Consider the following 27,940-nt stretch of genomic DNA (forward strand, 5'->3'; position numbering starts at 1 on the left):
AGAATGAAGCTCAACCCCCAGAAATGTGTGTTTGGGGTCAAATCGGGGAAGTTTTTGGGATTTATTGTCAACCATAGAGGCATTGAGGCCAACCCAGCCAAGATACAAGCCCTACTCGAGATGAGGTCCCCTCGACGGGTGAAGGATGTTCAAAGCTTAACGGGACGAGTGGCTGCCTTGAATCGCTTCGTCTCAAAATCCTCCGATAAATGCCAAGAGTTCTTCACAGCAATTAAAGGAGCGGGGAGGGATTTTAAGTGGACCGAAGAATGTGAGGAAGCCTTTTAGAGCATAAAGAAGCATCTCAGCAGCCCTCCAATGTTGTCCAACCCAAAGGCAGGAGAAACTTTGATCCTATACTTGGCTGTTTCCGACTTTGCAATAAGTGCGGTATTAGTCCGAGAGGAGGATGGTGTCCAGCTCCCGGTATATTATGTGAGTAAAAGGCTAGCCGATGCCGAGACTCGATACACAAGCCTCGAAAAGCTAGCATATGCATTAATCTTGGCCTCCCGAAAACTGAGGCCCTATTTTCAGGCACACAAGATAGAAGTGCGAACCTCCTACCCCCTCAGACAAGTGATGCATAAACCAGAGTCTTCTAGTCGAATGTTGAAGTGGACGGTTGAGCTCGGCCAATTCGAGGTGGATTATAAGCCAAGGACTACGATCAAAGGCCAAGCCCTGACCGATTTTTTGCTAGAATTTCCTCCACATCAAGAGGTGGAGCCGAGAGCCCTTGTTGTTATACCTAGCACATAAGAAGTTGGACTGAAGAGATAAAATAGTGCCCCATGGTGGAGCCTATTTGTGGATGGAGCTTCTAACGGTGATGGAGTAGGAGCTGGAATTGAGCTAATCAGCCCAGAGGCGCACAAGATCAGACGTGCGACTCATCTGGCCTTTCATGCAACCAACAATGATGCCGAGTATGAGGCCCTGATCAACGGTCTCAAGCTAGCTTTGGAAATGAAGGTCGAGAATTTGAATGTGTTTAGTGACTCCATGATTGTGGTCTATCAGATAAACGGGGGGTATCAAGTTAAGGGGCCGAGAACAGAGCTTTACCTGAAGTGTGCACAGAGGATAATCGCGAGGTTCAACGAGGTGAGGCTGGAACTAATCCCGCGTGGGCAGAATGAAGGCACGAATGAGCTAGCTAAGCTTGGCTCACGCCGCGAGAGCACTTTGCTAGGGACCGTGCCCCTTGATATACAGAGGCAACCTAGTGTGCCCGAGCACGAGGTGGACAGCCTCAATAATGAGCTCGGCCCCACATGGATGACACATATTCTTGCATACATTAAAAAAGGTTCACTTTCGGACGAAAAAAATGAGGCAAGGAGGATAAAATATAAAGCAGCCCGCTATGTGATATACGACAGGATTCTATACAGAAGAGGGTTCAGTGTGCCTCTCCTCAAATGCATAGATGGAGATGAATGCAACTACATCCTAAGGGAAGTACACGAGGGCATTTGTGGCAATCACTCGGGGGTAGCTCTCTAGCTCAGAAAATCCTCTGTCAAGGCTGCTACTGGCCAATGCTGAAAAAAGATGCCTTTGAATTCTCCCGAGCTTGTGATAAGTGTCAGCGATACGCCAATTATTACAACAGCCCCGTGGCCTCTCTCACATCCCTCATGAGCCCCTGGACCTTCTCCATGTGGGGAATTGATCTGATTGGGGAACTCCCGAAGGCCAGGGGAGGCGTCAAGTATGCGGTGGTTGCGGTAGACTATTTCACTAAGTGGGCAGAGGTCGAGCCCCAAGCCACCATCACAGTGAAAAAGCTCAAGGAGTTTGTATATAGGGCTATTGTATGTCGCTATGGCATCCCTTACAAGCTGATATCTGACAATGGGAAACAATTTGATAGCAAGGAAATGCGAGAGTTTTGTGAGCAGCTGGAGATTCAGAAGAGCATTAGCGCAGTCTGCCACCCCCAGAGTAACGGGCAGACAGAGGCTGTTAATAAAATCATTAAGCATACCTTAAAGACAAAGCTTGAAGAGAAGAAAGGAGTATGGCCAGAGGAGCTTGCCCAGGTCCTATGGTCTTACAACACTACACCCCGAACCACAACTAGAGAGACTCCTTTCTCTCTGGTGTATGGGTGTGAAGCTATGGTGCCCGTAGAAGTGGGAGCAGGATCTTTTCGAAGGGATAACTATGACTCAGAGGCAAACGAGGTCAATCATCGGCTCGATTTGGATATGATCGAAGAAACTCGAGAAGATGCTTAGATCAGGATAGCGGCATATCAGCAGAGGACAGCTAGGTATTATAACAGTAAAGTTCGAGCCCGAACTTTCAAAGTGGGAGATTTGGTTCTGCGCCGGGTCATGCCAAACACCAAGGTGGTGAGTCACGGAGTCTTTGGAGCAAATTGGGAAGGCCCTTACAAGATAAAGTCGGTGCTCTGGGAGGGAACCTACCACCTCAATGATATGCAAGACAAGTTGATCCCAAGAGCCTGGAATGCGGAGCACCTTCGCAAGTATTATCAGTAATATTATTCTTTTCAGACTTAGTATTATCTTAAAATATTCCTAAGTCTCGGGGGGTAGTGCCATATAGGTACCTCCCTGAGACCACAAGCATGTACTCCTTTCACTTCCCATTATCTATGAATAAACGATTAATCTCTATTTGTGCACTTGATATTTTAACTTCTGTTAATAGATTAAATACCCAGCAGGGGAGCCCATCCTTGGGAACCCATGCGAGGACAAAACAGTTGTTTTATTAACATGTTAAAATCACAAATCAGGCCGGGCCCCGGCCCACTTGACGCCAAGAACGTGAAACGAGCTGGGCCACGGCCCGCTTAGATAAATATGAACACATAGTAGATAAAAGATGAGGATAAAAAGAGGTATAGGCCCGCTATGCGAGCTCATACCCTGGCCCGTAAGACCACAAATGCGATCCAGGGGGCCCAGCCCTCCATCAAACATACCCAAGGTCGCATGATGCGAGGATAAGACACATGCGAGCTCCTAGGCCGGCCCGCTAGTGTGAGCACACCTACAACACCTGCGAGTTGATGCGAACTTGTTCCACTTGGCATTCTTTGTCAATTTTTGTTTGATTGAACAAATGACACGAGCTGGTTAATTGGGCTCGCTGTGAAGGGGTAACGCTCGCCATACGCGGCCAGAGTTATGAAAACTTTTGGTCAGTAGAGGCGTGATAAGAAAACACAAAAATAAAGAAAGCAAGCTAGCACCGTAAAGACATATGCGGGCATAAAAGACTTGACATTTTATACAAAGAAAAGTTAAATAAGTTATGCCCCGAGGCAGAATATTTCAATACAAGCGCGAGGCGAGAGGGGTGCCTGCTTACCCAGTCAAAAGTCTAGTTCTAATTAAAACTACATCAAGGGTTATCAGCCTCTGTCCCCTCACGATTTTCATCACCAGCGACCTGGACCTGCTCGGCCACGAGCCGAGCCTCCTCAGCAATTTGGGCATCCCTCTCCATCTCTAACTTCAACTTTTCAGCATACCTCGCTGTGCTCGCACCCAGAGCCGCCCAATCGAAGTCAGGAACCTTCTTCATAAAGACTTTCATAAAATTCCTGGCCCCCAGGTTCCTAGCATCAGCCAGGGCGGCCTCACAACCCTCTGTCAGGGCAAAGACTGATCCCTCCAGCTCGAGCACCCTGTCCTCGAGGGCATCCTTCTCCTTCTTCCATGCCTCAGCAGCCAGGTCATGAGCCTCCTTCTGCTCCCTTAGGGCCTTGTCATGAGCAGTGTTCAGGTTAATTATCTTCTGATTATAGTTGTTCACCAGTGTAACTTTCTCTTGCCCGTGCTCAGCGACCTTACTCTGTAGGGACTTGACTTTAGCCTCGAGCTTTGTGTTGGTCTGGCTGAGGGCTCGCATCTCTCGAGCCTTAGATAACTGACGATAGTATACTTCGGCCGTGGCTCGGGAGAGTGCATCTTGGTTGACCTCGAGAGCAGAGGAAGACCAATCCTTTAAATCCTGCTCGCTGATGTGACCTTGAGCGAGCCGGCCGAATGTGGTCGCAACCATATTGGCAGAAGAAGAGGAGGGAAGAGGAGCATCAGAGGGAGCAGCTTTCTTTGGCTCAGGCTCGCCAGTTTTTCCTTCTTTGTGACCTCGATGCCTTTTTAGCCGAGGAGAAGGCCCTGAGCCTTTGAAATGCTCAGTAAGGGTCCTCATGCGAGCTAGAGGGGGGACTTGAGAGTGAGCCCCTGTGGTCGCTACAGCGGGCTGAACAGGGCCCGAGGTCGCAGCTTTCTCAGCCTCCTCCATGAAGGGGATAGGGGAGATGGCCATTTCTGAAAGAGAAAACAATGAAGAAAAAGATTAGTCACAGCGAGATGCAATGCAAGGAAGTAATGCGAGCAGATAAAAAATATGGAAAATTAAGGTGCAATGTGAAGTGATGCATGCAGGAAGTATAAAGACGTGATCCCACGAGCATGCGCTCGCGAGTATACCGGCCCGCACATGTGAGCCCGATATTCTTACCCTTTTTGGCTCTCTTAGATTTCTTCTTTTGAGGGGTCAGCCTCACTCCTTCTTTCAAAAACCCACACGCGACCGGGTTCGAGGTCGTTATGAGCTTTCGAATATCCCTATTTTCCTTGGGAAGGTCTAGCAGGCTGTCTGCATTTATTTTTTTTGGTCCCACGAGGACAGTGCGAGGCGGGGTGGCTGGAGAAAAAAAAACATTTGTTGTTAAAGGAAGGAATTATGGTAAGAAAAAATAGAGCGGCCAGGGAAGACTTACATGGATTGTAATAGAAATGAGTCTGGACTCGAGGCACCTCGTGGACGTAGAAATAGGGGCTCTTCCACTTCCCCGAGTTGCTCGGCCCATTGTGAATGAGTTTCTTCTTGTTGAAGCACGGCCAGACAGAGAAGTAAAAATATCCAAAGTCATTGGGAGAATGTTTTAGATTAAGGAAATAGCCCGGCTGCCTCGTTGTGAGGGGAGGAAACCCACACTTGCTATACATGATGTATAATGCGAGGGCGGCCTGGTATCCATTCGGGTTGATCTGCAAAGGTGCGAGTTGGTAGTACTCGCAAACATCCTTGATGAAAGGATGAAGAGGAGAAGAGATGCCTAGACTCAAAAGGAAGGTAGACAAGACCATGCGAGGCACCCTACCTCCATTCTCTAGATGGTTAAATCGGTAACATTTCATGTGAGGCAGGGGCAGGACAACATGGCCCTCGAGCTGGAATTGCTCAATGTGCTCAGCCAGATGTTTTTGAGTCAGCGAGGTGGGAAGGTCGCGGCAGGCGAGCACCTTAACCTCCTCATTTACAGTTGAGCTCTCCTCCCCATCAGGAATGATCTGCCTATTGAAAACAATTTCACCCTCTAGCTCGGGTTGGGCAGAGGCACGTAAGGCTCAGGAGAGGCCGCAGGGACGTAGTTGTAGTTACAAATCTTGTACTGACTTGTAACATCTGCCACCTCCTCGCTCTGAGGAGAGTCATAGGACCAGTGCGAGCCGTCCTCTTCACCCTCGAGCCCCAAGATGGGGTATTCAGCAGCTACGGGCTCCTTTCCTTTCTTCTTGGTGTCATAGTATGCACTCCCCAGATCGCTGTCAGTAGACTCGGAGTCAAGGTGAATGGGGTCGAGGTCGTTAGCTGCTGCTTGCCTCAAACGGATTGCCCTCTCTTCGGCCATTTCTCTTAAAATCTCCTCGGCTCGTTCTTTGTCCAGAGGAACGGGCTCGTGGTTGAGAAGTTCCTCCACCCCGAGGGAGGCTGGTATTTTGGAGAGGTCCACGGGCCTGCTTCTCCAATCATAAATATTCTTTTCCCTGGTGTAATCTTCAGGATTAGGGCGAGGTGAATATCAAGCGAGCCGGATCCTGCTGCTCGCATCGAGTTCTCAACGATGGCAATGTTCAAAGCCCCTTGAGGGGTGATAGTTGAGCTAGGAGAGATGGGTTGGCTAAGACGACCAGAAAGAGAAGTCAGCTCGCGTTGGAAGTCCTTTGAGCCTCGCTGCTCAGGAGGATATTGGTTTAATAGAGACGGAGTGGCTGATGAATGAGATGGGCAGGCGGAGGTGCGAGCCGGGCTCGAGGAGGAGCGAGACGATCCGTAGGAACGGGCTGAAGACGCACTCGACATCTGTGAAAGATGGTGAAAATTAGTGTGTGGCCCTAAAAAGAAAACAAAAACAAGTATGGGGTCGCACTTAAGTGTCCTCACATCTCACACGAAATCCCACCTAAGTATCTAAATGAGCGGAAGGGCTCGCATCGCGTTTTGTGGTTGTGTGTGAACTCGCATCGAACATGTGGTGTGTGCTCACATGGTGTACATGAAAAAGCATGAATATAAAATGGGCTCGAATCGAAGAGAACCTGTGGGAGAGGTGTATGAAGATCCTGATGAATCTGGTCCCGGAGAATATCGCCGCCGGTAGACGGTTCTTGTGGAGATGATAATCTTCACCGTGGTAGATCCTTGAGCAAATTGAGCAGCAATTCAGGAAGTGTTTTTGGAAATGTGAGAAATGAATTCAAATCTCACATATTTATAGGGGATAGAAGAGAGGAAGGGGAGATGACACGTGTCACCATCTCGGATGATGACACGGATCCCCACGCCATCTGTCCAATGGCTGTCAAAATGAATATTAAATAGGCGTGCGAGGTAAGGTACGTGAGGCGATTTGGTGTGGCCTGGTGGGCTCGCACCTACGAGGCAATCAAAAGCTACTGTTGGAAAATTCCTAGCCTCAAGATGCGCCCAGGAATTTTGGGGGGTAGTTGTTATGCCCGCTTTCGGTCATGGGCCCTAAACAGGTCCCTTTAGGTGCATTGAATGGATGGACTATCATGTGTGGGCTAGAATCATGGATCAATGAGAGCTGTGCTCGTGACATGCGAGTTGGGCTCGTGACATACGAGCTGGGCTCATAACATGCGAGTTGGGCTCGTGACATGCGAGCTGGGTCACGCCCGTAAGGTAGGCACATACTTGCCGATTGGGCTCTCATATGCGAAGTGGGCTTAAGTGACTTCATGTGAAGAGGGCTCAAGTGACAGTACTCGAGCTGGGCTCGGTTGCCCACACGCGGGCTGGGCCCATGAGCTCACATCTAATGGAGTTAAAGATAATATTATATTTATTAATTAAAAATGAAGACGGTGCGGGCCGAGGCTGCCAGGCCGACCCGCATTAGAGGACTTTGTGCTTGATATGGAAAGTAACTCATAGATGATTGAGTTGCTCGTAGATTTCGGGGTCGACACGGGTTGTTCCTATAATCACGAGAAGGATTGCGGAGATGCCGCGAGATTGTAGGAAGCGTGTGGAGCCGGTTGAGATTTACGTGACTAAATTGGCTAAAGGCCTGACTCTATCATGGGCTTGGGCTGCACGGGCTGAAGAGTCCTAACCCTAGCCTATGTGACTTGTTCCCCAAGAACTACGTGAGGCTTGATCCCTATAAATAGGGTACGTAGGCACTTGTATGAGAAAGGAGTCGACACTTGACAGAGAATAACAAACCCTATTCTTTCTTAAGGAGTCAACATGCAAGCTCAGCCACCACCAAACAGCCTTCCTCCGCCCTCAAACACCGTCCTTGATCTTTGTTCCGCCCATTAACCTCCACAACACTGTTATACAAAATTCTCCCTATAACAGAAACTATGTAACCCCACCTAATGCACCTAGAAAGACCTGTTCAAACTGTGGTAGCACTAATCATCTTGCAAATTCTTGTAGGAAGAATAAAGAGATAAAAGCTATTCCTTCTAAATCAGAGTTTAGGAATAGAACAGCTAGATATAAACCACAAAATCTTTGTTTTCATTGTGGAAGTGTTTGGAATTCTATTTATACATATAAAGAGTATCACAGTTTGAATTATGATTTTTATAAACTGAAACCCTCTTTAGTTAAAGCAAAATATGTTTCTACATGTATAAATACTGATAGTAAGAATGTTAACATAAACTCTGATATGAAGTCTTCTGCTGCATGTGTTAAAAAACTTAAAAAAGCCAAAGGTGTAAGGTATATGTCATAGCCTATTTATACATTCGAGGATTTAACTCAACTCAAATAAGAATGTAATAAGTAAATAGTGGATCTACCGTCAAAGAGATCTCGCAAAGTAATATATGTCAAAGGATTCAGAAACAAGGTTCATCTACAGACTTGAGGAATTAATTCACTGGAAGAAGTTCAAGAAATTGATCAAGCCTCAGTGATATAAATCAAGGCTGTGGATTTAATCAAGTGACAGAGATCTCGTCAGGGTATCAAAGAATTACAAGGATTTAATCTGAAGAAAATCAATTATCAAAGTTAAGACATGAAGAAACGTCACGGAAGTTAGTCACTCATGAACTAGACAGTACATCGAGTGTCAATAGTGAAGTGGTGGAATTGATTCATAATTGACTGTGATTATCAGAAGATTTTCAGAAGAATGATTGCTGCTCAAGATTAGTATTAATTCTCTATTAATTAATTAAGTCATATAATTTAATTAAGAAAATAAATTATATCTGCAAAGATTAATTTATTGATTAATTGAATTAATTGATTAATTAATTCAGAATTAATATTAAGAATTTTCAGAAGTTTAATTGGATTAAAAACATTCTTAAATCAGCAAGATAATTGAAATTGAACTAGCATGACAATCCGGATTGTCATACCGATTGTCATGCCAAGTCATTTCAATAGTCATACCGAAAGTTCTACTGGGAAGGAGATTGTCTTGCTAGTTCAACTGATGGTCATACCGAAAGTCATTGTAGTTCAATCAGATTGTCTTGCTAGTACAATCAATAGTCCTACCGATTGTCTTGCTGAGCTCAGGATTGTCTTGCCAGTTCAATGAGAGTTTGTTGATTGATTTAAAAAGAAAAGAAGAAGCAGAAGACTAATATCCAACAGAATAGATTCTCAACAAGAACACAGAAGCAGCCGCCTAGAAATATTCCATTTTCATCTGCATATTTCAAGATCACAATTTCTAGTAATTAAAGTTAAATCCAAACCACTAGAAATCTTTATCTTGTTCTGGTGTAACTATCTAGCGGATCAAAATCCCTAGAACTTAATCTCAAATTGCGTTTAGCATTTGAATCTTTTTATTACAAAAATAGAAAAAGTTCATGTCGAATTTATTCTAGATTTGTGATAATTAATTTGAGATTAATTTCTTGTAATCGATACAGTTGTTGTAACATCTTTCAAGTTTAATAATATTCTTATTTAACTTGAATTTTGTTTCATATTTTTATTCCGCATTTAATTCGATTATTCGGTACGGTTTGTATTCAACCCCCCTCTTCTACAAACACATTGGGACCTAACAATTGGTATCAGAGCCTTCTGATTAACGAACAAATCAAGATCCTATACTTTTGTGATTTTTCAACTCCTTGAATTTTTATTTATTCAAAAATTCATAATGACTTCACAAAAAGTTGGAACCGTTAAAATTCCACTATTTGATAAAGAAAATTATATCATGTGGAAGAAGAAGATGCTCTTGTTTTTACAAGTTGCAAATCCCAAATATCTGAACTTGTTAAAGAAGGGTCCAAAAACTCCGATGGTTATCGAACCAGAGGTGATAGAAGATGATGTTGTGATTACCAAAGCTAGAGAACCTATCCAAAAGAGCCTGCGGATTTTTCTCCTGCTGAAAAAGAAGAAGCCTCCTTGGATGCCAGCCTTCAGTTAATTTTAGTTGATTCCCTCGATCCCTTGATGAACAGACATGTGATGAACTGTAAAAATTCCAAACACATCTGGGAAACTATTGAGGTGATTAATGAAGGTACAGAGGAAGTTAGAGAGAACAAGCTGGAGATCCTAACCTCTGAGTATGAATATTTTAAATCCAATCCAGGAGAAGGAATTACTGAAGTGTTTGAGAGGTACAATGCATTGATCAACAACCTGAACATAAATGGAAAATATTATTCAATCAGGGAGGTCAACAAAAAGTTCCTTTTAACACTGCCAACTCATCTTGAACATAGAATCACTGCCATAAGAGAAGCTAGAGATCTGAGTGAGATTTCTTTGGATAGACTCTATGGTGTGTTAAAAACCTATGAATTGGAGCAGATTCATTAGAAGGAAGTCTATGGGAAAGATAGAATGGTCAGCACATCTACTGCTCTTGTAGCTGAAGGTCAACAACAACAACAATCTCAACAGTCAGAGAGAATGGTACAGTTTTCCAAGGCTGAGGAAAATGTGATAGTAGCAGAATATGATCCTCCTACTACAAATCAATCCAGCGATGATTTTTATTCCTTGGAAAAGCTGGAGCAATTGGAAGATGAGTCAATGGACCAAATTGTCAAGAGATTCTCCAATGTCAGATTCAAGAGAAATCCCAAGTTCAAGTACAAGTCCAACTACAACAGATTCCAGACAGGTGGATAAAAAGAGGTATAGGCCCGCTATGCGAGCTCATACCCTGGCCCGTAAGACCACAAATGCGATCCAGGGGGCCCAGCCCTCCATCAAACATACCCAAGGTCGCATGATGCGAGGATAAGACACATGCGAGCTCCTAGGCCGGCCCGCTAGTGTGAGCACACCTACAACACCTGCGAGTTGATGCGAACTTGTTCCACTTGGCATTCTTTGTCAATTTTTGTTTGATTGAACAAATGACACGAGCTGGTTAATTGGGCTCGCTGTGAAGGGGTAACGCTCGCCATACGCGGCCAGAGTTATGAAAACTTTTGGTCAGTAGAGGCGTGATAAGAAAACACAAAAATAAAGAAAGCAAGCTAGCACCGTAAAGACATATGCGGGCATAAAAGACTTGACATTTTATACAAAGAAAAGTTAAATAAGTTATGCCCCGAGGCAGAATATTTCAATACAAGCGCGAGGCGAGAGGGGTGCCTGCTTACCCAGTCAAAAGTCTAGTTCTAATTAAAACTACATCAAGGGTTATCAGCCTCTGTCCCCTCACGATTTTCATCACCAGCGACCTGGACCTGCTCGGCCACGAGCCGAGCCTCCTCAGCAATTTGGGCATCCCTCTCCATCTCTAACTTCAACTTTTCAGCATACCTCGCTGTGCTCGCACCCAGAGCCGCCCAATCGAAGTCAGGAACCTTCTTCATAAAGACTTTCATAAAATTCCTGGCCCCCAGGTTCCTAGCATCAGCCAGGGCGGCCTCACAACCCTCTGTCAGGGCAAAGACTGATCCCTCCAGCTCGAGCACCCTGTCCTCGAGGGCATCCTTCTCCTTCTTCCATGCCTCAGCAGCCAGGTCATGAGCCTCCTTCTGCTCCCTTAGGGCCTTGTCATGAGCAGTGTTCAGGTTAATTATCTTCTGATTATAGTTGTTCACCAGTGTAACTTTCTCTTGCCCGTGCTCAGCGACCTTACTCTGTAGGGACTTGACTTTAGCCTCGAGCTTTGTGTTGGTCTGGCTGAGGGCTCGCATCTCTCGAGCCTTAGATAACTGACGATAGTATACTTCGGCCGTGGCTCGGGAGAGTGCATCTTGGTTGACCTCGAGAGCAGAGGAAGACCAATCCTTTAAATCCTGCTCGCTGATGTGACCTTGAGCGAGCCGGCCGAATGTGGTCGCAACCATATTGGCAGAAGAAGAGGAGGGAAGAGGAGCATCAGAGGGAGCAGCTTTCTTTGGCTCAGGCTCGCCAGTTTTTCCTTCTTTGTGACCTCGATGCCTTTTTAGCCGAGGAGAAGGCCCTGAGCCTTTGAAATGCTCAGTAAGGGTCCTCATGCGAGCTGGAGGGGGGACTTGAGAGTGAGCCCCTGTGGTCGCTACAGCGGGCTGAACAGGGCCCGAGGTCGCAGCTTTCTCAGCCTCCTCCATGAAGGGGATAGGGGAGATGGCCATTTCTGAAAGAGAAAACAATGAAGAAAAAGATTAGTCACAGCGAGATGCAATGCAAGGAAGTAATGCGAGCAGATAAAAAATATGGAAAATTAAGGTGCAATGTGAAGTGATGCATGCAGGAAGTATAAAGACGTGATCCCACGAGCACGCGCTCGCGAGTATACCGGCCCGCACATGCGAGCCCGATATTCTTACCCTTTTTGGCTCTCTTAGATTTCTTCTTTTGAGGGGTCAGCCTCACTCCTTCTTTCAAAAACCCACACGCGACCGGGTTCGAGGTCGTTATGAGCTTTCGAATATCCCTATTTTCCTTGGGAAGGTCTAGCAGGCTGTCTGCATTTATTTTTTTTGGTCCCACGAGGACAGTGCGAGGCGGGGTGGCTGGAGAAAAAAAAACATTTGTTGTTAAAGGAAGGAATTATGGTAAGAAAAAATAGAGCGGCCAGGGAAGACTTACATGGATTGTAATAGAAATGAGTCTGGACTCGAGGCACCTCGTGGACGTAGAAATAGGGGCTCTTCCACTTCCCCGAGTTGCTCGGCCCATTGTGAATGAGATTCTTCTTGTTGAAGCACGGCCAGACAGAGAAGTAAAAATATCCAAAGTCATTGGGAGAATGTTTTAGATTAAGGAAATAGCCCGGCTGCCTCGTTGTGAGGGGAGGAAACCCACACTTGCTATACATGATGTATAATGCGAGGGCGGCCTGGTATCCATTCGGGTTGATCTGCAAAGGTGCGAGTTGGTAGTACTCGCAAACATCATTGATGAAAGGATGAAGAGGAGAAGAGATGCCTAGACTCAAAAGGAAGGTAGACAAGACCATGCGAGGCACCCTACCTCCATTCTCTAGATGGTTAAATCGGTAACATTTCATGTGAGGCAGGGGCAGGACAACATGGCCCTCGAGCTGGAATTGCTCAATGTGCTCAGCCAGATGTTTTTGAGTCAGCGAGGTGGGAAGGTCGCGGCAGGCGACCACCTTAACCTCCTCATTTACAGTTGAGCTCTCCTCCCCATCAGGAATGATCTGCCTATTGAAAACAATTTCACCCTCTAGCTTGGGTTGGGCAGAGGCACGTAAGGCTCAGGAGAGGCCGCAGGGACGTAGTTGTAGTTACAAATCTTGTACTGACTTGTAACATCTGCCACCTCCTCGCTCTGAGGAGAGTCATAGGACCAGTGCGAGCCGTCCTCTTCACCCTCGAGCCCCAAGATGGGGTATTCAGCAGCTACGGGCTCCTTTCCTTTCTTCTTGGTGTCATAGTATGCACTCCCCAGATCGCTGTCAGTAGACTCGGAGTCAAGGTGAATGGGGTCGAGGTCGTTAGCTGCTGCTTGCCTCAAACGGGTTGCCCTCTCTTCGGCCATTTCTCTTAAAATCTCCTCGGCTCGTTCTTTGTCCAGAGGAACGGGCTCGTGGTTGAGAAGTTCCTCCACCCCGAGGGAGGCTGGTATTTTGGAGAGGTCCACGGGCCTGCTTCTCCAATCATAAATATTCTTTTCCCTGGTGTAATCTTCAGGATTAGGGCGAGGTGAATATCAAGCGAGCCGGATCCTGCTGCTCGCATCGAGTTCTCAACGATGGCAATGTTCAAAGCCCCTTGAGGGGTGATAGTTGAGCTAGGAGAGATGGGTTGGCTAAGACGACCAGAAAGAGAAGTCAGCTCGCGTTGGAAGTCCTTTGAGCCTCGCTGCTTAGGAGGATATTGGTTTAATAGAGACGGAGTGGCTGATGAATGAGATGGGCAGGCGGAGGTGCGAGCCGGGCTCGAGGAGGAGCGAGACGATCCGTAGGAACGGGCTGAAGACGCACTCGACATCTGTGAAAGATGGTGAAAATTAGTGTGTGGCCCTAAAAAGAAAACAAAAACAAGTATGGGGTCGCACTTAAGTGTCCTCACATCTCACACGAAATCACACCTAAGTATCTAAACGAGCGGAAGGGCTCGCATCGCGTTTTGTGGTTGTGTGTGAACTCGCATCGAACATGTGGTGTGTGCTCACATGGTGTACATGAAAAAGCATGAATATAAAATGGGCTCGAATCGAAGAGAACCTGTGGGAGAGGTGTATGAAGATCCTGATGAATCTGGTCCCGGAGAATATCGCCGCCGGTAGACGGTTCTTGTGGAGATGATAATCTTCACCGTGGTAGATCCTTGAGCAAATTGAGCAGCAATTCAGGAAGTGTTTTTGGAAATGTGAGAAATGAATTCAAATCTCACATATTTATAGGGGATAGAAGAGAGGAAGGGGAGATGACACGTGTCACCATCTCGGATGATGACACGGATCCCCACGCCATCTGTCCAATGGCTGTCAAAATGAATATTAAATAGGCGTGCGAGGTAAGGTACGTGAGGCGATTTGGTGGGCTCGCACCTACGAGGCCATCAAAAGCTACTGTTGGAAAATTCCTAGCCTCAAGATGCGCCCAGGAATTTTGGGGGGTAGTTGTTATGCCCGCTTTCGGTCATGGGCCCTAAACAGGTCCCTTTAGGTGCATTGAATGGATGGACTATCATGTGTGGGCTAGAATCATGGATCAATGAGAGCTGTGCTCGTGACATGCGAGCTGGGCTCGTGACATACGAGCTGGGCTCATAACATGCGAGTTGGGCTCGTGACATGCGAGCTGGGTCACGCCCGTAAGGTAGGCACATACTTGCCGATTGGGCTCTCATATGCGAAGTGGGCTTAAGTGACTTCATGTGAAGAGGGCTCAAGTGACAGTACTCGAGCTGGGCTCGGTTGCCCACACGCGGGCTGGGCCCATGAGCTCACATCTAATGGAGTTAAAGATAATATTATATTTATTAATTAAAAATGAAGACGGTGCGGGCCGAGGCTGCCAGGCCGACCCGCATTAGAGGACTTTGTGCTTGATATGGAAAGTAACTCATAGATGATTGAGTTGCTCGTAGATTTCGGGGTCGACACGGGTTGTTCCTACAATCACGAGAAGGATTGCGGAGATGCCGCGAGATTGTAGGAAGCGTGTGGAGCCGGTTGAGATTTACGTGACTAAATTGGCTAAAGGCCTGACTCTATCATGGGCTTGGGCTGCACGGGCTGAAGAGTCCTAACCCTAGCCTATGTGACTTGTTCCCCAAGAACTACGTGAGGCTTGATCCCTATAAATAGGGTACGTAGGCACTTGTATGAGAAAGGAGTCGACACTTGACAGAGAATAACAAACCCTATTCTTTCTTAAGGAGTCAACATGCAAGCTCAGCCACCACCAAACATCCTTCCTCCGCCCTCAAACACCGTCCTTGATCTTTGTTCCGCCCATTAACCTCCACAACACTGTTATACAAAATTCTCCCTATAACAGAAACTATGTAACCCCACCTAATGCACCTAGAAAGACCTGTTCAAACTGTGGTAGCACTAATCATCTTGCAAATTCTTGTAGGAAGAATAAAGAGATAAAAGCTATTCCTTCTAAATCAGAGTTTAGGAATAGAACAGCTAGATATAAACCACAAAATCTTTGTTTTCATTGTGGAAGTGTTTGGAATTCTATTTATACATATAAAGAGTATCACAGTTTGAATTATGATTTTTATAAACTGAAACCCTCTTTAGTTAAAGCAAAATATGTTTCTACATGTATAAATACTGATAGTAAGAATGTTAACATAAACTCTGATATGAAGTCTTCTGCTGCATGTGTTAAAAAACTTAAAAAAGCCAAAGGTGTAAGGTATATGTCATAGCCTATTTATACATTCGAGGATTTAACTCAACTCAAATAAGAATGTAATAAGTAAATAGTGGATCTACCGTCAAAGAGATCTCGCAAAGTAATATATGTCAAAGGATTCAGAAACAAGGTTCATCTACAGACTTGAGGAATTAATTCACTGGAAGAAGTTCAAGAAATTGATCAAGCCTCAGTGATATAAATCAAGGTTGTGGATTTAATCAAGTGACAGAGATCTCGTCAGGGTATCAAAGAATTACAAGGATTTAATCTGAAGAAAATCAATTATCAAAGTTAAGACATGAAGAAACGTCACAGAAGTTAGTCACTCATGAACTAGACAGTACATCGAGTGTCAATAGTGAAGTGGTGGAATTGATTCATAATTGACTGTGATTATCAGAAGATTTTCAGAAGAATGATTGCTGCTCAAGATTAGTATTAATTCTCTATTAATTAATTAAGTCATATAATTTAATTAAGAAAATAAATTATATCTGCAAAGATTAATTTATTGATTAATTGAATTAATTGATTAATTAATTCAGAATTAATATTAAGAATTTTCAGAAGTTTAATTGGATTAAAAACATTCTTAAATCAGCAAGACAATTGAAATTGAACTAGCATGACAATCCGGATTGTCATACGGATTGTCATGCCAAGTCATTTCAATAGTCATACCGAAAGTTCTACTGGGAAGGAGATTGTCTTGCTAGTTCAACTGATGGTCATACCGAAAGTCATTGTAGTTCAATCAGATTGTCTTGCTAGTACAATCAATAGTCCTACCGATTGTCTTGCTGAGCTCAGGATTGTCTTGCCAGTTCAATGAGAGTTTGTTGATTGATTTAAAAAGAAAAGAAGAAGCAGAAGACTAATATCCAACAGAATAGATTCTCAACAAGAACACAGAAGCAGCCGCCTAGAAATATTCCATTTTCATCTGCATATTTCAAGATCACAATTTCTAGTAATTAAAGTTAAATCCAAACCACTAGAAATCTTTATCTTGTTCTGGTGTAACTATCTAGCGGATCAAAATCCCTAGAACTTAATCTCAAATTGCGTTTAGCATTTGAATCTTTTTATTACAAAAATAGAAAAAGTTCATGTCGAATTTATTCTAGATTTGTGATAATTAATTTGAGATTAATTTCTTGTAATCGATACAGTTGTTGTAACATCTTTCAAGTTTAATAATATTCTTATTTAACTTGAATTTTGTTTCATATTTTTATTCCGCATTTAATTCGATTATTCGGTACGGTTTGTATTCAACCCCCCTCTTCTACAAACACATTGGGACCTAACAATTGGTATCAGAGCCTTCTGATTAACGAACAAATCAAGATCCTATACTTTTGTGATTTTTCAACTCCTTGAATTTTTATTTATTCAAAAATTCATAATGACTTCACAAAAAGTTGGAACCGTTAAAATTCCACTATTTGATAAAGAAAATTATATCATGTGGAAGAAGAAGATGCTCTTGTTTTTACAAGTTGCAAATCCCAAATATCTGAACTTGTTAAAGAAGGGTCCAAAAACTCCGATGGTTATCGAACCAGAGGTGATAGAAGATGATGTTGTGATTACCAAAGCTAGAGAACCTATCCAAAAGAGCCTGCGGATTTTTCTCCTGCTGAAAAAGAAGAAGCCTCCTTGGATGCCAGCCTTCAGTTAATTTTAGTTGATTCCCTCGATCCCTTGATGAACAGACATGTGATGAACTGTAAAAATTCCAAACACATCTGGGAAACTATTGAGGTGATTAATGAAGGTACAGAGGAAGTTAGAGAGAACAAGCTGGAGATCCTAACCTCTGAGTATGAATATTTTAAATCCAATCCAGGAGAAGGAATTACTGAAGTGTTTGAGAGGTACAATGCATTGATCAACAACCTGAACATAAATGGAAAATATTATTCAATCAGGGAGGTCAACAAAAAGTTCCTTTTAACACTGCCAACTCATCTTGAACATAGAATCACTGCCATAAGAGAAGCTAGAGATCTGAGTGAGATTTCTTTGGATAGACTCTATGGTGTGTTAAAAACCTATGAATTGGAGCAGATTCATTAGAAGGAAGTCTATGGGAAAGATAGAATGGTCAGCACATCTACTGCTCTTGTAGCTGAAGGTCAACAACAACAACAATCTCAACAGTCAGAGAGAATGGTACAGTTTTCCAAGGCTGAGGAAAATGTGATAGTAGCAGAATATGATCCTCCTACTACAAATCAATCCAGCGATGATTTTTATTCCTTGGAAAAGCTGGAGCAATTGGAAGATGAGTCAATGGACCAAATTATCAAGAGATTCTCCAATGTCAGATTCAAGAGAAATCCCAAGTTCAAGTACAAGTCCAACTACAACAGATTCCAGACAGGTGGATCTTCATCCTCTAACACCAGTAGTGGTGGATACAAAACATGGATGGTTGATCGGAGCACCATTAGATGTTATAACTGCAATACACTTTGCCACAGAATGCAGGAAGCCAAAGCAAGTAAGGAAGAACTCTTATGATTTAAATCAGAAGAGTAACTCTGAAAGGGCTTACCTGGCAAAGGGAAGAAGCTGGGATGATACTGATAGTGAAGATGAAGAAGATGAGAATCTTGCTCTTATGGCTATTGATGGAAAAGCTTCATCGTCAAGAAAAGAGGTAAAATTTACTGATGCTGAATTAGTTTATCATCTAGGAGGTTCCTTAGATTGTGCTCGTCGTGATAATAAACTGTTAAGTCAGCAGATCAAAGACCTTGAGAAAGAGGTCAATGAATTAAGACTTGTGCACATTAATCAAGACAAGTTAAAAGAACAAGTATCTTTTCTAGAGAATAGAGTTGACTGTTATAGACAACTCGAAACTATTCTCAAAGACAAGATCACCGGTCTTGAGACTAAGGTTAGAGCCTACTTCAATTTTTGTTCGAAGGCTAAAGAGTTCTACAGTAAGCAAGCTGTTAATCAAACATCTGGAATAGGTTATGATTACAATGCTGCTATTGGAGAATTAGGCATAAACTCCCATCCTCATGTCTGTGCTAAAGGGAGGGAAGTACCACATGTGCTTAAGGGTGTTGATGAACCCCTCTATAAAGCATCAATTGCTGAACCATTTGATGCGACCTCTTCTGTTATTCAAGAAGAAATACGTGCTGAAGATCATGCTAATGAGAAGGTTGTTTCTGAGTCAAGTGTGTCGAAAGTTCCAGTCAAAGTTGTGAAATCAACTGAGACTAACTCAGACACACATGAGTTGGATAACAAAAATACCATGTCTACCATGCATAAATGGCCTGCTGTTAATCACTCTCATAAAGCATGTGGGGTTGCTAATTGTATGTCTTGTGCTTTCAATTTGATGTATGCTTATCTTAATGGTAAGCATGTTTCTAATGATAAGACTACTCCTCGTCAGCATGTGAATAATAAGAAGAATGATAGGTCTAAGACAGCTAGTTCTTCTAAGGCTAGAAGGAGACATTTGTGCCTAAGCCTAAACAGAAATTTGTTAAGGCTGTTTATAAGGTCAAATGTTCAGTCATTGAGAAAGTTGAGACCATGAAAGTTAAAAATGTTGTTTTGCCTGACAAAGGACAATTCTACAAGTATGCCGGGCCCAACCAAGTTTGGGTTCCGAAGAAGGTCTAATCCATTTGTAGTGCAGGGCATTAAACAGGTGTAACCGGTAGTATGGATTCTTGATAGTGAATCATCAAGACATATGACCGGAGATAGAGCCCTGTTATCAAATGTGGTTGAGAAAGCTGGCCCCCTGGTTACCTTTGGAGATAACAACAAAGGTTTATCTGAGGGATATGGCTGTTTGCAAGCTGGGAATGTTATCATTGTAAATTTGTATATTGTGTTAGGTTATTATCAGGAAGCAGTATCTAACATATAGCACCAGTGACGAGACTTGAGAATATTACGACATATCAGGCACCTGATGCACATTACACTTGGAATTGGACTCTAGTAAGATGTATACAAGTGTACTCCTGGTTGGTGAGTCAAAAGAGGAAGTCAGTGCACCACAGTTCATGGACTTTGCAGTTGCAGATATATTGGACTATGCAATCTCTTCTTCACAATCTCACTTCAGGTTGGTATGAAATAGTGTACTACTCAAGCAATCGTCAAGAACATGGCATGGCACTCTAACTGAAGTTACAGTTTAATATGAACTAGTAGAGTCATCATAGTAATAACTCTCTTATTACTAGGCACAAACATATTGTTTTATATGTGCAGACAGTTTTAGGAGAAAATTAAACTTCTTTCTACATTAGTGATTTCTTATTTCATGTAAAATCCTTTGAAATCACTATTGTACATCATTTCTCTCAAAAGATTAAATGTATAATTTTCATTCAATATATATCTTAAGTACATTTTATCTCTATTGCCATATGTTTTGTGATACAGGTTCAGTCTCCAATGACTTTCTTTCATTGACAGTCATGAGGTTGAAAACCCATAACTTCTATCCCAGACTGTAAAGACAAACACAGAAACAGAACCAACCAACACTCTCTTACCACTAAATCTAGTATAAATGAGCGTGAGGGAGATAGTGCCTTAGTGCACCATATAAGGAAGGTTCTGTAGTCAACCCAGCAGCTTTGTCTCCTACATAGATGAGTAGTATTTAAACTGAGACAACTGTTAGCCCCCATACATCTTCTCAAAAAGATGTAATGGCTGAAAAGGCTCAAAAACAGTTACTAGATTCATTCTCTCAAAAGGGTGTGTCTATTGAAATTTGCCTGTCGGTCAGGGTATCCGATGTAGTGTCACCACCTCAAATATAAACAATTCTTGATACACAAGGAAAGGTTACACACACAAAGGACGAGTTGATGGAAACAAAAGTTTCGACCATTTTAAGGTCATATTCGATTGTTTAAGGTTCGTTAATGGACCAATTGCCTTTACAGGTGTTAGGAGAGGATACTGATCCAAAAGCCATATGTCAGTGGTCAGTGTCTACCTCCCCAGGCTTAAATCCCCTGGATGCATCTACGGATAGTGGATCTGACATAGGCGCAGATTGGCAACTTGTTGACAATGATTCAGATATTACCTGATAAGTCACAAGGAAATGTCTTCACAGACATTAGAAGGGAACTTTGATCTTTATGCTAAATTCTTTGGATCATTGTTTACCTTCCCAGAATTCAAATCTGGAACCCTAAAAGGGAAACTAGCAACTTGTAAATTATGACTCAAATTCATCTGACGAGTTTAACAAGGATGGGGATTTGTGAACTCCCATTGCACCACCTGTGACCTCTTTAAGGATGACTAAGGTGATTTTCCTTGCAGGTACAGCTGATTTTTGGAGCTATGAGTGGAGTGATACACTTGTGAGAATGAGTGTAAACACGAGTGGAGAAAAGAGTGAAACACATGTGAGGTACACTAAACAGAATCACACACTCACAGTGAGGAAGAAAGAGAAACACTGGTTATTTCTTTTCCAACCAAGTGAAATATGAGAACTCCTTCAGACGACGGCATACATTCCTTCTTTAATAGGGAGATAAAAGCTTAAGTAATAGTTTGGAGGATTCCTCAACTAATGGGGAGAAATAGCAGGGAGGAAGAAAAAGATCCTACATATGTACATTACACCACACCATGTTGTTTGTAACTACAGATCCTATTGTACGGGAGAAGAGGTGGTAAACACAAGGTGATTTTCTAGTAAGGGAAGAAGTTGTTTTCTAAAAGGGGAGTACCATTGGTTTTTATCTGCGGATCCTATTGTACGGGAGAGGTGGTAAACGAAGGTGATCTTCTTTAATCAGTTGATTCTCATAGGCGGAGAAACAAGACAGATATGCGCTTCTCAACAGGAAATGTGGTTGTACAAATGAAAATGAAACTACTTGAAGATATGTTCAGTCTAGAGGAACATCTATTTGGAATCTGGAAAATGTTAAATGTCATCCAGAACTTTTCTGCTATTTACTTTGCATTTCTGTTTATATCTTTTTCTTATTTGTTAGTTGAGTTATCCTCTAGGTATTTGTGTGTTATTTTCTAAAAAACAAATAGGGGGAGATTGTAAGGTATATGTCATAGCCTATTTGTACATTCGAGGATTTAGCTCAACTGAAATAAGAATGTAATAAGTAAATAGTGGATCTACCGTCAAAGAGATCTCGCAAAGTAATATCTGTCAAAGGATTCAGAAACAAGGTTCATCTACAGACTTGAGGAATTAATTCACTGGAAGAAGTTCAAGAAATTGATCAAGCCTCAGTGATATAAATCAAGGTTATGGATTTAATCAAGTGACAGAGATCTCGTCAGGGTATCAAAGAATTACAAGGATTTAATCTGAAGAAAATCAATTATCAAAGTTAAGACATGAAGAAACGTCACGGAAGTTAGTCACTCATGAACCAGACAGTACATCGAGTGTCAACAGTGAAGTGGTGGAATTGATTCATAATTGACTGTGATTATCAGAAGATTTTCAGAAGAATGATTGCTGCTCAAGATTAGTATTAATTCTCTATTAATTAATTAAGTCATATAATTTAATTAAGAAAATAAATTATATATGCAAAGATTAATTTATTGATTAATTGAATTAATTGATTAATTAATTCATAATTAATATTAAGAATTTTCAGAAGTTTAATTTGATTAAAAACATTCTTAAATCAGCAAGACAATTGAAAATGAACTAGCATGACAATCCGGATTGTCATACCGATTGTCATGCCAAGTAATTAAAGTTAAATCCAAACCACTAGAAATCTTTATCTTGTTCTTGTGTAACTATCTAGCGGATCAAAATCCTTAGAACTTAATCTCAAATTTTGTTTAGCATTTGAATCTTTTTATTATAAAAATAGAAAAAGTTCATGTCGAATTTATTCTAGATTTGTGATAATTAATTTGAGATTAATTCATTGTAATCGATACAGTTGTTGTAACACCTTTCAAGTTTAATAATATTCTTATTTAACTTGAATTTTGATTCATATTTTTATTCCGCATTTAATTCGATTATTCGGTATGGTTTGTATTCAACCCCCCCTTCTACAAACACATTGGGACCTAACAAAAGGATCCAAACAAGTCTGGGTCCTTAAAAACAATAAATTATTTAAATTACTGATTGAAAGGTGGTAGGAGGAATGCTCTAGTCTTGGACAGTGGATGCTCAAGACATATGACTGGTTATAAATCCCCGCTATCAGAATTTCAGGAGAAGGTTGGCCCAAGCGTTTCTTATGAAGATGGCAACTTAGGAAAAATCTTAGGATTTGGAAAAATCAAAGCTGAAAATGTCATCATTGAAAATGTAGCTCTGGTTACAGGACTCAAGCATAATCTGATCAGTGTGAGTCAAATATGTGACAGAGATTACCATGTCAATTTTTATAAGGAGCATTGTGAGATTGTCAGTAAGTCTGATGGAAAGATCACATTGACTGGTGTGAGACATGGTAGTTTGTATGAAGCCAGGGTCTCCACAAGAACTGATAACTCAGAAGTTTGTCTACTAAGTAGAGCATCTGTGGAAGACAGCTGGAGCTGGCTTAAAAGAATTTCTCACCTCAACTTCAACAATATCAATGAACTTGTGAGGAAAGATCTTGTAAGATGATTGCCCAATGCAGTATTTACTCCTGATGGCTTATGTGATTCGTGCCAAAAAGCCAAACAAAGAAAGACATCTTTCAAGAGTAAAACTGAATCCTCAATTCTTGAACCATATCATCTACTTCATGTTAATCTCTTTGGTTCAGTGAATGTTATGTCTATTTCCAAGAAGAGGTATGCACTTGTGATTGTTGATGAATCTACAAGATACACATGAGTGCATTTTCTGCACACCAAGGATGAAACACCATCCATTATTCTTGATCATGTGAGGGAGATGGAGAAAGGATCAACATACAAAGTGAAGATCATCAGAAGTGATAATGGAACTGAATTCAAGAATAGCTCTATGGAAGAGTTCTGTAAACTCAAGGGGATAAAACAAGAGTTTTCTGCTCCTCGAACTCCACAGAAAAATGGAGTTGTTTAAAGAAAGAATAGAACTCTGATAGAATCTGCAAGAACCATGCTAGAAGAAGCAAGATTTCCTACCTACTTCTGGGCTGAGGCAGTGCAAACTGCTTGCTTTATACAAAATGTAACATTGATCAACAAGCATGGAAAGACACTATTTGAGATGGTGAAAGGAAAGAAGCCAAATTTGAAATACTTTCATATATTTGGTTGTAAGTGTTTTGTTCTCCAAACTCATCCAGAGTAGCTTACCAAGTTTGATCCAAAAGCTGATGAAAGAATATTTGTAGGATATTCGTTGACTACAAAAGCCTTCAGAGTTTATAATCTGAGAACAAGAACAGTCATGGAGTCTATACATGTATCTTTTAATGACAAGAAGATAACAGGTCTAGAAGATGTAGATGACCATGACAAGTTGAGATTCGAAAATGAAGTACCTTATGCTGAACTTTTAAATCCTGACTCTGATACAGTATGTCCTGATATCAATCAAAGCTCTGAAGTTCCACAGAATAATGGAAATTCTTCTGACACTGAAGCATATGTTGAGGGGGAGTAACATGACTTAAATTCAGAGACTACTGCAAGTGATACAACTCAAGGAGCATCAGTAGAAAGATCATCAGACTCAACTTCCTCAAACTCTGATGAGTCAAATGCTGATAACTATGGGAACACTGATCCAGGGGGAGCATCAGGAAACAACAGTGGTCCTACTTAAAGAAATAACAGAGAATTATGGATCAAGGGGGAGGTTCTTCTTCTAGGAGTCAACTTCCATCAGTAATAAAATGGTCTAAGTCACACACACCTGACTTGATCATTGGAAACCCTGACAACGGTGTAAGAACAAGAAAAGCCACTCAAAATGAATGTTTTTACCATTCTTTTCTATCTCAAACTGAACCTAAGAAGGTTGAAGAAGCTCTATAAGATGCTGACTGGGTCACAGCAATGCAAGACTGGAGGAAATTACCCTGGTGTATTATGGGAGATTTCAATGACATTATGGTAGTGGGGGAAAATGTTAGGAGCAATTGATGATATCAAATAGAAACTATCAGAAGTATCGATGGATGATGATTACAAGCATCAACGGATGATGAGTATAAGCAACAACGGATGATGATGACATCAACGGATGATGAGTATAAGCAACAACGGATGATGATGATATCAACGGATGTTGGTATTCGACGGATGATGATGTCAATGGATGATGAGATCAGTATTTATCACATCAGTTGATCTTTGAAGAAGAAAAGGAAACAGGAATTTCATGGCGGTGGAGGACTTTATCTCAGAAGTAATTGTATAGGTTTCCTTGTTGTTAATAGAATAGAATTCCTTATACATTGGTAGTTGTGCTCTATAAAAGCATAGTTTAGGTTCATGTTATATGCATTGCGACGTTATTATATCTTTCGCATAACCTAGCAGCTCTCAAGGATATTTGTTCATCCTTGTAGGAGAGTACTTGTGTAATAAGTTTTTATAAGATTTATATAAAAACTGTTTGATTCTGTTGAAGCTTTGTCTAGTTGATCGTAGTAACTGTATTCACCCCCCCCCCCCCCTCTACAGTTGATCAGGGGCTTAACAGAAAAGAAATGAGGTAAAATTCGGCCGAGGTACTTACTGGAAGGGTTCTCCGAAGCTGTGCTGGATTGCAGGTTAGTAGACATGGGTTATACGGGGGAGAAATGTACATGGGAGAGGGCGATAGGTACTGATAGGTGGGTTCAAGAATGCCTTGATAGGGTTTTGGAAAATAAAGAATGTTTGGAGTTGTTTCCAGGTGTAGAAGTTCGAGTGTTAGAGGTGTCCACATCTGATCATCTCCTATTATTCCTTCATTTGAACAGGCAAGTTTATGTGCCAAAAATGAGAAGGTTTAAATTCGAGAATATGTGGATTCGGGAGCAAGAGTGAGAAATATAATTCAAAATTGCTGGAACAAAGAAGGAGTAACAGATATTATGGATAAAATGTTGGAATGTTGTGCTAAGTTGGAAGAATGGGGTGGAGGGGTGATTAAGGAGATGCATATTAAATTAGCAAACTACAGGAAATAGCTAAGAAGATTTTGATCTGGAAGGGATAATAGTGGAATTCAGAGGTATAATCAGTTGTGGTGGGAATATTTACATTTTCTCGAAAAGCAAGAGATATATTGGAAGCAGAGGGTTAAACAATTTTGGCTTCGCGAAGGAGATAGAAATACACGCTTTTTTCATAAGCATACATCAGTCAGGAAGGAGCTTAATAGAATCCCGAAGTTCAGAGATGTGCAAGGGGTATGGAAGGAAACATATAAAGAAATACAGGAGGTTATAGTTAAATATTTTGATAACATATTTTCTTCCTCGCCGGTGAATAGTCAACTGTCAGACAGAGACAAAGTTCAAAGGGTTGCAGATGAGCAGAATGTTAACCTGGTGGCACCTGTTACGGACGAAGAAGGGAAGGTTGCAGTATTTGCGATGCATAAGGAGAAAGTGCCAGGCTTGGACGGGTTAAACCTGGCGTTTTTTCAAACTTATTGGAATATAGTTGGAGGTGATGTAATCATGTTCTATAGAAAGTTTATGGAGAAAGGGGAATTACCGAGGGGAGTGAACAGTACACTTATTTGCCTCATTTCTAAAGTTAAACATCCGAAGCAAATGACGGACTTAAGACCAATATCCCTTTGTAATGTTCTGATGCGTATCTTATCGAAGGTCATGGCTAACAGATTGAAGCTGTGTCTTAATATTATTACCTCAGACAAACAGATTTCTTTCATCGAGGGGAGGCTTTTGACTGATAATGCGTTAATTGCATACGAGATAAATCACTATATTAAGCAGAAAATGCAAGGGAAGAGTGGTGTGGCTGAGCTGAAAGTAGATGTCACCAAGGCTTATGATAGGTTGGAATGGAGTTTCATTGAATAAATGATGGGTAAATTTGGGTTTCATTCAAAGTGGGTGGATAGGATCATGAAGTGCATAAAGACTGTGTCATACAATTTCTTATATAATGGTGAGGTTTTTGCTGAAGTGCTTCCACAGAGAGGGGTTCAACAGGGGGACCTATATCGCCGTATTTATATATATTATGTGCTGAGGGATTGAGTGTGATTATTCGAAAGTATGAAGAAGCAGGATTGGTTCATGGGTGCAAGGTGGCAAGAGGATCTCCACGTATATCTCACTTACTTTTTGCAGATGACTGATATTTCTTCTTTAGAGCCTTACAGGTAGAAGCATCCATTATTAAGGATATTTTGTTGAGGTATGAGAGTCTATCTTGGTAGGTGATCTATTATAATAAATCAAGTGTTATTTTTAGCCCAAATACTTCTGTCCAGGATCAACTATGTGTGTGTGAAAAATTGTAAGTTCGAGAGATTGACAGGCCTGACAAGTACCTGGGTATGCCGATGTACATGGGGAAAATAAAACTGAGACATTTGGTTTTTTGAGTGATAGGATTGAGAAAAAATTGCAAGGGCGGAGTAATAGAGAATTATCTAAGGAAAGAAAACTCCTGCTGTGAAAATCTGCTGCACAAACCATTCCAAACTTTTGGATGAGTTTGTTTTTAATCCCAGCAAGTCTGTGTGAGAGCATGGAGCGGAAAATGAATGTATTTTGGTGGGGACATGGGCAAGCTACGAAGTGGGTGAAGTAGATGGCTTGGGATAGGTTGTGTAAGCCAAAATCGCACGGAGGGCTGGGAGTTCGAAGTATTAAGAATTTCAACCTGGCTATGCTGGCCAAACAGGGTTGGCGAAATTTAAATGAAAGCAATCCTTTATTTTCTGCAATTATAAAAGCAAATTATTTCCCTAATACCGATTTTTTAAATGCACAGCTGGGATCGAATCCAAGCTATATTTTGAGGAGCATTATGAGTGCACAAGAAGCTGTTAAAAGAATTACTAGAAGAAAAATTGGAGATGGGATGACTACAAATGTATGGGGTGTGCAGTGGTTAACAGATGATACAAATGGGTGTTTAACAACGAGCATGCCATATTAACTGAGAGATAGTAAAGTTCCGGGTCTCATGAATATTGAAGGGAAAGAATGGGATATGGAGATTCTTCGGGATGTTTGTAATGAAAGGGATGTGGAGCTAATTTTGAGAGTTCCAATACCGATAAGTGAGTGACCGGATACGTGGTTTTGGTTGCTAGAGGATAATGGGATGTTTTCAGTCAGAAGTTGCTGTAAATGGTTACAAGGTAATTGCAGTAGTGCGAATTCGAAGTTCTGGAAACGCTTATGGTCACTTAAAATGCTA

General features: G+C 41.9%; 2 protein-coding genes across 2 annotated transcripts; both read left to right on the plus strand.

Annotated features, from left to right (window-relative positions):
- Positions 1-969: 969 nt before the first annotated feature.
- On the plus strand, positions 970-1,509 carry LOC141690198 (uncharacterized). Its single transcript, XM_074494916.1, has one exon. The coding sequence runs from the start codon at positions 970-972 to the stop codon at positions 1,507-1,509; it is 540 nt and encodes a 179-aa protein (XP_074351017.1).
- A 25,816-nt stretch (positions 1,510-27,325) lies between these two features.
- On the plus strand, positions 27,326-27,676 carry LOC141690390 (putative mitochondrial protein AtMg00310). Its single transcript, XM_074495207.1, has one exon. The coding sequence runs from the start codon at positions 27,326-27,328 to the stop codon at positions 27,674-27,676; it is 351 nt and encodes a 116-aa protein (XP_074351308.1).
- The last annotated feature ends 264 nt before the right edge of the window (positions 27,677-27,940 follow it).

This window comes from Apium graveolens, chromosome 1, assembly GCF_009905375.1.
Source record: "Apium graveolens cultivar Ventura chromosome 1, ASM990537v1, whole genome shotgun sequence".
Classification (NCBI taxonomy): Eukaryota; Viridiplantae; Streptophyta; class Magnoliopsida; order Apiales; family Apiaceae; genus Apium; species Apium graveolens.